At 53.0% G+C, this 8,245-nt stretch overlaps 1 protein-coding gene across 1 annotated transcript in view; it reads right to left on the bottom strand.

Moving 5' to 3' along the window:
- Positions 1–5,484: 5,484 nt before the first annotated feature.
- The window catches only part of KRTCAP2 (keratinocyte associated protein 2), a 3,462-nt gene continuing 701 nt past the window's right edge, over positions 5,485–8,245 (bottom strand). The window contains exons 3-5 of the mRNA XM_005867518.2: positions 8,112–8,186; positions 5,872–5,938; positions 5,485–5,636 (exon numbers count right to left, since the gene is read on the bottom strand). Of these exons, the coding sequence (XP_005867580.1) occupies positions 5,516–5,636; positions 5,872–5,938; positions 8,112–8,186 (263 nt within the window). The 3' untranslated portion in view covers positions 5,485–5,515. The remainder of the gene's footprint in view (positions 5,637–5,871; positions 5,939–8,111; positions 8,187–8,245) is intronic.

Here is an 8,245-nt window from a genome sequence, read left to right on the forward strand (position 1 = left end):
TGCTGCCACGGCAGACACAATACATGTGGTAGTTATAGTATGAGAGGTGGTACAGCTTGGGGGTTAAATTTGGGGCTTTTAGAGCCCAGTTGTCAGAGCTTGGGTCCCGGCTTTTTCCTTTACTTTAACTATGTGATCTTGGGCAAGTAATTTAACTTCTCTAAGCCTCCGTTTCTCAGCTGTACAATGGAATCAGTAATGAATTGATCCTCCTTCATGGGGTTGCTCTAAGATGAAAGGAGATAATGTAGGGAGGGTACCTACACCAACTGGTGGCGTTTGGAAAGCATGTAGTGGGTGTTAGTTACTTGTTGTTGTTGTGAATAGCTGTCAGTAGTTACAGGTCAGGGCTGAGGACCCACCTTAGCCCCCGGCCTCCCTCCCATCATTCCCAAACCATCTTTCGAGCTAAGTTACTTCTGCAGACAGATAAGCTATTTGTTGGGTTTTTCTGTTCTTGCAAGCTTTGGTTTCAGAGGGAGACAACTTCCTTCATTCTAAAGTGCCTGGACGATGGGAACGTGCAAGATCACACACAAAACAGAGGAAGGGACTGCCTGGGGGGAAGGCTGCATGGAGGCCCTGACACTGGAGTTAGATGGAAAGATGAGTAAGAGGTGCTCAGGTGGGGGCAGGAGGCATGTGACGCCAAGAGAAAGTCTGAACAAAGGTACAGAAGCTGGGAATCCATGGTGAATAATCCTCTGCGGCTGTTTCTGAGACAAAGACAACTTCCTGGGGGAGTGGCAGGAGAGGCTGGAAAAGTGGCCAGGCTATGAAAGACCCCGTAAAAGGATTGTGTTGGCCCAACCGGTGTGGCTCAGTGGTTGAGCATCGACCTATGAACCAGGAGGTCACGGTTCTATTCCTGGTCAGGGAACATGGCTGGGTTATGGGCTCGATCCCCAGTGCGGGGCGTGCAGGAGGCAGCCTATCAGTGATTCTCTCTCCCTGTCCATTCCTTTCTGAAATCAATAAAACTATTTTTTTTAAAAGCATTGTGTTGGGGGGTAGGGCTGGTCCCTCAGGTCAGCGGCTTCACACCTTAGAGGAGTGGCTGACCCCCACATGTGCCTGTGTGTATCAATGTCAGGCAGTAGAGCATTCTGTGTGCCCACAGGTGCCAAGGTGATTACTGGTTCTTGGCAAAGCTTCCAAGGGGTCAGGTTGTGTTGGCTCCATCCCTGGCCTTAGGGCACCCACAGTTCCACTGGGGAGACAGGAAGAACACACATATAATCAACAAGAACACGCACAAAATTACACCCGGCTTTAGGAGGAAGCGGTAGATCAGAGATCCTGCTGCTGATTGGAGAAGGGGCTGGTGAGTCAGGGTTTCCTAGACAAGGTAAGCTAGAGGCCTCGTGGGACAGAAACATGGCCCAAGGGAAGAGGGACTAGGCACAGCCGGCAGCTGAGAGGAACATTTGGATGATTCTGGAGTCAGCAATTTGGAATTGAGGCAGGATGGATGCTGAGTTTCAGCAAAGAGCTCAGAGTGTGACAGTGGTGTGTTGCTAATGGGGTTCTTGTTGCTTCTTTTAACAACTATGTATCGAGCACCTACCAGACATCAAGCAGTGTTCTAGTGACCAAAGCAGACAAATTCCCTGCTTTCCATGAAGTGGTGGGAGACAGGCAAGAAACAATCAAATAGCCCAGCCCGGAGGCCAGCGTGACTCAGTTGTTGAGCTTCGACCTATGAAACAGGAGATCACGGTTTGATTTCTGGTCAGGGCACAGGCCTGGATTGCGTGCTTGATCCCCAGGAGGCAGCCGATCCATGATTCTCTCTCATCATTGATGTTTCTGTCTCTCTCTCCCTCTCTCTTCCTCTCTGAAATCAATATAATATATATTTTAAAAAGAAACAATCAAATAAATAGTTAATATAAAAAGAAACGAGAAGTATTATGAAGAAAAATATAGCCAGGTAAAGGATTTAATAGGGTGACAGAGTGTGTGATGTTACATAGCACAGTCCCAAAGGCCCCACTGAGGAGACATTTGCAAGAAAATCTGAATGAAGTGAAGGAGGGAGAAGTGTTGCGGTTCAAGTTCAAAGGCTTCTGCTGCAGAATTCCCTCCTGCTCTGGGGAGGTCAGGCTTTTGTTCAATGTAGGCCTTCAATGGACCTGTAAGGCCCAGTCGCATGGCGCAGGGCCATTTGTTCTGCTCACTAAAGAACATCCTCACAGAAACATCCAGAATAATATTTGACCAACTATCTGGGCACCATGGCCCAGCCAAGCTGAGACATAAAATTAACCATCACATGGAATATGAAGAGCAGTAAGATTGATGTGAGCATTGAAATTGAGAATATCTGTAAAGCACCAAGTACATTGACTGACAAGTGGTAAATGTTCAATTAAAGGTGTCGTTGTCATCACACAGGGAAAAATAACATTTGTCGCCTGGCTGGCGTGGCTCAGCTGGTTGAGCTCTGTCCCCTGCACCAAGAGGTTGCAGGTTCAATCCCCGGTCAGGTCACATACAAGAAACAACCAATGAATGCACGAATAAGTGGAACAACCAATTGATGTTTCTCTCTATCAAAGTCAATCAATAAAAAATTTAAAAATAAAATGAAGTGTATCTGGAGCCTCAGTAGTTGAAGGGAGCTGGACCTCTCTGGATCTTTGGGGGCCTGTATCCAGGGAGCAGCTGCTGAGAACTGGGGGCCCAGGTAGGAGAGTTGGAAGGAAGGGTGCCAGACTCCCCTTCGCCCACATCCCAGGCGGGGCAGGGAAAGCTCTCCATGCGGCCACAGGGCGGCCTGAAGCAGGTGATAGGGTGCCTGATTCCAGAGCCAACGAGGGGCTCTCTCCCTGCCTCTACAGGAACTCAGCCGAACAGCATTACAGAGCAGCCTCTGTTTGGCGGCCTGCTGTCTGCTGTCTGCTGTCCGGTTGTATTTGGGACCTTGGCCCTGCCCCCTGAGGAACTTCCAGTCTGCTGAAGTGGAGCAATGAAAGTGCCACCAACCTCCTGCATAAGGGGTTGGGCCGTTGTTTGTTTAGGAGGCAGCTCTGTGGTGACCCTAAGTCAAGAAGGACTGTGCACAGGGCAGGCCAGCCTGGAGTTACCCGGGGGCAGGGCCTCCAGCTTCCCACAGTGCCCAGGCCTGCTGGGCTCACAATGAACGTCAATGCTCGCTTTTGACGGAGCCTTTCCCCTTTGTATCTGTCTCTGTGTCTCTCAGCATCTCTGTCTCTAATAGTCTCCGGCTCACTTGTTTCCCAACATCCTTCTCAATCTCCCGGGAGCAGAGCTGGGGGGACGGGAGGAGGGCAGTGGGAACGAGACTGCGTCCTGTTCTCACCACGGACAATAAGGGCCGGAAAGGGCTGGCCTGAGCTTAGCGCCACTACTCGGCCCTGACCCTCTAGCGTGCCCTGCATGCCAGGGGTGCCCTCATGCCACTGCCAGGCCCAGGGGAGCCCAGCCTCTGTGGGGTTGGGAGCCTCCTTGCCCTGTCCCGCATTCACATTGCCTTCTTGGTGGTGGTATCCCTCCTGTGGCAAGGAGCCGCCCTATTGGGCCAGTCTCCCCATCCACCCCCCCCAACCCTGTATTATTTACTCCTGTTTCCGGGAGCAGGCGCGGGTGTCGGGGCCACATGTGAGGGAGCAGGAGGCAGGAGGAAACATCTGGCTTCCCTCTGCCCTCCAGGGGGGACCACCGCCCCTCTCTCTCCCAGGCCTGCAGCCTCAGCGGGGAGCAGAGCCCCGGGAGTCCAGGGCCAAGAGGTTAGCACCTTTGCCCTTCTCACCTGCCGGTCTCCAGAAGCCCGGAGGCCTCCCGCCCCCTTACTTAATGATGGTGATAGGTGGCTAGGATACCCTTGCCAGGGTTAATTGGTAGGTCAGGTACAGGCAGCCTGCAACTAGGACACCAGAGATGGCTGGGTGGAGGGCTGAGGTTGGCGCCAACCTGCCTTGTAAATGCCTTCCCCGAGGAAGGGGTTATTATTTCTGGGCCACCTGCTGTCCCTGGTGCCTACGCAGCGGGTGCCCTGGCACCTGCTCTCCAGCCCCTCCCCCCTCCCCAGCTCTCATCTTGGGAGGCAAGGTGCCCTCAGGCGGCCAGATACTCCCAGCCGTGTCTATGCTCACCTGGCCTGGCACCTGGCCCTCTGCCCACTGCTCCCACCCCAGGGCCGGACAGAATCAGTGTTTGACAGAGTGAGACCCAGATGCAGCCCAGCCACCTCGCAGGTGCAGGGCCCATACTGCAACCCCCAACCATCAGCAGGTGAGCTGCAGCCTAGAGCCGCCATCCCCTCGGGGAGGCTCGCATCTCCATTGAGCTCTCTGCCTTGGCTTCCAGCCTCGGGGGGCAAGCACTTGATCCCGGCTTCAGCCCTCCCAAGTGAGCTAGTCTTTGGGGTCCTCCAAGAAGGTTGGCTTCCACGGGAGGCCCAGCAGCAACCCTCCCCAGCCCTCCAGGTGGACTCGCCAGGGGGACTGTCGCTCGTCTCCTGGAGACGTGAGCTCACGGCGCCCTCTGCAGGCATTCTGGGTAAACTGCATAGCACTCCCTCAGCCCAGGGGGGTGGGGGTGGCTCTAGTCCTTGACCAGTTCTCTGACTCACTTCTTCATCTTCACTGGGTCTTCCTCGCCATGCACATCCCATGCACAGGATTTTACGTCCCGTAAGGGCAGGTTCTTTCACCAACCCAATCAGGCACTGCAGAGAACACAATACTGAGCAGGGCACTGTGCACCCCTAAACCCACTCCACCCGAGGGAGTGCGCCTCCTGCCCAAGGACAGGCTCTCTGGACGAGGCGTTCCTCGCGGCAGCGCAGACAGCGTGGAACCTGAGAAGCCACACCTTTCATTTCTATGGGGGGGGGGCGGCGCGGGGGTTCCAAGGTGGACGGCCTTGTCTCTATTGTTTTACATGCTCGGCTACAAATTAGGAAGTTCCTAATCCCTTGGCTACTAAACAGAGAAGAAAACGAAGGCACCAGAACAAAGGTTTTTTTGTTAATCCTCACCCGAGGATATTTTTCCATTGATTTTTAGAGAGAGTGGAAGAAGAGCGAAAGATCAATGCGAGAGAAACGCATCAATTGGTTGCCTCCTGCACACACCCCGCCCAGGGCTGGGGAACCTGCAACCAAGGTACGTGCCTTTGACCAGAATCGAACCCGGGACCCTTCAGTCTGTGGGCCCATGCTCTATCCACTGAGCCAAACCGGCCAGGGCTATTCCAGTTCTGACAGGCCTCCCTGCACTGCAGCCTTTACCTTTTCTCAGAGGTCCAGACTGCAGATCATTGGCGCACTTTTCCTCCACGATGAGACACAAGCATATGGCGAAGTACCTGGCCACTGCTGGCACTCTATAAAATTTGGTAACAATGAGCCTCACCATCCTTAAGGTCTGAGACAGCAGGTACCCATGTGCCCTCGCGTTCTGTACACCCAGGTAGGCATTGGCAAAAGAGGGCCGCAGCTTATCAGACTCACAGAGCTACAAACAATCAACTTTATTGGTGTTCAGGGTCAGTTTCTCTTTTTGCTCTTGCCAGTGACCTTGGCTGGCGTGAGGACTGGAGTGGTTGCCTGATACAGAGTGGAGGAGATCTTGTTGATGTAGTACAGACCGACCATGGAGAAGATGAAGCTACAGGGCGGAGACAAAAAGGTCCCGGCATCAGTGGGCCTGCTGCCAGCCTGGTGCCTCCCAGGACAGACACCAGCATCAGGAGAACAATCCAGGCTCAGGTTTAAGAAAATGGGGAAGGGGGAAGGGGAGAAGGGAGCGGGAGGGAAATATGGGGAAGGGTGGAGCCATCAAAGGGCGGTCCAGGCCCGAGGGACAGGATACTGTACCCCTTACCCAGCGGGCAGGCACTTACCAGGTGGTGACACAGACTCGATGGATGAGGCCAGATGCAAAAAGAGCCAACAGGAGGCAGAAGAGAACTGGGGAGGCAAGAGAGCACAGGGGGTAGAGGTCAGAATGGAAATACCGGCATTCGTATGTCTAGTATTCCGAATACTAGGTACACGCCAGGGTTAATTGGTAGGTCAGGTACAGGCAGCCTGCAACTAGGACACCAGAGATGGCTGGGTGGAGGGCTGAGGTTGGCGCCAACCTGCCTTGTAAATGCATTCCCCGAGGGGCCTTCCGAATCTTGGGGAACCTGCTTAGAGGGATGTGGCATGACGACAGCAGAAAAATGCAGATGGCCCTCCTGATGCCCAGGACACGGAGGCAGATGCATGCTCAGCACCTGCTCTGCCCCAGCTATCACCCAACGTCCCTCTCCTGGCCTCCTTCCAGGGAAAAGCAACAGTGATAACAGAGTCTGAAGGGCACGGCTCGCTCCCTCTCTGGGAAGAGGGTCAAGGCCTCTCAACAGAAGCCAGCCAATGGGGATCGATTCATTAAACTGGCCAGTGGTGGACACTGAGGGCCTCACTGCCTGGACATGGGATGGGGCAGAGTGTTTGGATACACACCCCGATGAGGGCAGGGCAGGCTCAGAGCTAGAGAAGGACTGGAGAGAAAGGGGGGGGGGGGCAGAAAGCAAGGGCAAACCCCACCTGCCCGGTGGGAAAAGAGGGGCAAGAACCCTGCCCCACAACAAGGTTTCTTTCCAGTAAATGAAGACAATTCACATGGAAACAAAATCTAACAGGGAGAAGCCCTGGGGCTGCTGGACGGAAGGAGCTCTCGCTCGCAAGAGGGCCCGGTGGAGAGCAAGACCTAGAGGAGGGCTTCACACGAGATCGCATTTGCTGTCAATTTTTCAAAAACACTTATAAGATATATGACTTTTCTGACCCAAGTACAGTGGTTTTTAAATCTCCTCATCAGTGCTTCTATCTCTCCCTCTCTCTGAAAACAATAAAAACATATATATATTTTTTTAAGTTGGAGTTCTTTTTTTATTTTTTTAAAAATTAATTTCAGAGAGAATGGGAGAGGGAGAGATAGAAACATCACTGATGAGAATCATTGATCAGCTGCTTCCTGCACGCCCTCTATTGGGGATCAAGCCGGCAACCTGGGCATGTGCCCTAATGGGGAATTGAACCTCCATGCTGAGCCACGCTGGCCAGGCAACTTGGAGTTCTTTAAAAAAAAAACACAGATAGTTATCGCAACTGGCACAATCTTTTGATCTTTAATGTACTTTTCAAAGAGTTCACCAAACTATGAATCTGGGGTTTTCCTTTCATCAAGAAGTTCTCCTACAGAAAAAAAAAAAGTTCTCCTGCAGAAAGGTGTGAGGAGCCATATTTCTCCACCACTAGGTCCACCAGGACCACTGAGGACCAACACAACCAGTGGCTTCATGAGGCAGTGAGGGCAGAGGACAAGCAGCTGGCAGCTGGCCCCAGTGAAGGCATCAGGGCGGGGTGGTGAGAAGGGAACCCCCTTCCCACCCCTGCGCCTGCCCCCACTGCCTTGGCTGCCCCAGCATCTGTGCTGCCACAGGAAGGGGCAGGGCCTCTGTGGGCAATTTCTGAGCACGCGGCATTCTTGGTGTGATCTGGCCTTGACACCTAATTTGCTTTATGAACTTAATTCTCCATAAGTAACTAAATCACATCAAATCTCGATTGCATGAGCAGTAACAAGGGTGATTTCAAACAGGAAGCCATCTAAACGTTATTCTAATTTGGTCAGGACTCCTGCTCACATAGAAACTTGGTGTGTCTAACACTGAGGCTCTTCACAATCATCTCAGATAGAATTCACTGACACGGGGTCACCTTCACATCAGGACCCTCAGTGAACTCGGTCCTTCCGGCTGCTGCTTCTGGTGGGAACAAGGAACGCCCCCCCCCCTCCCCAGTACATGGATGGATGCAAAACGGGTGCACACGTGCCTGCGCCCCTCAAACATTCCAGGGGAACTAGCCATAAGGCAACCGAGTTTCTTGCTTTCAGAGGCCTTCTTTTCCAGCTCCAATCCCAGGAGCTAAAGTGCTGGATCCAAAGGTGTGATCTGTCCCCACAGCCTTATTCACCTACTTCCTTCTCCTGAACAACCATTACCTTCTAAGCGCCTGGAAACTCAGGTGGGGGGTGGGGGTGGGAGGTTGAAGAGAGGGTTCAAATTCTCGACCCCCACTTTTTACTTACTCTCCGGGAAGATCTTTGCTTGGAATCCTTTGCCAAAGACCAGATTCTCCAGGTTATTAAAGGCCTGGGTTGAGGGCATTAAGGAGCGGGGCAGAGCTGTGTGAGACATGGGGTGGGCCCAGGCCTGCGTGCCC

Source organism: Myotis brandtii, unplaced genomic scaffold (assembly GCF_000412655.1).
Source record: "Myotis brandtii unplaced genomic scaffold, ASM41265v1 scaffold250, whole genome shotgun sequence".
NCBI lineage: Eukaryota > Metazoa > Chordata > Mammalia > Chiroptera > Vespertilionidae > Myotis > Myotis brandtii.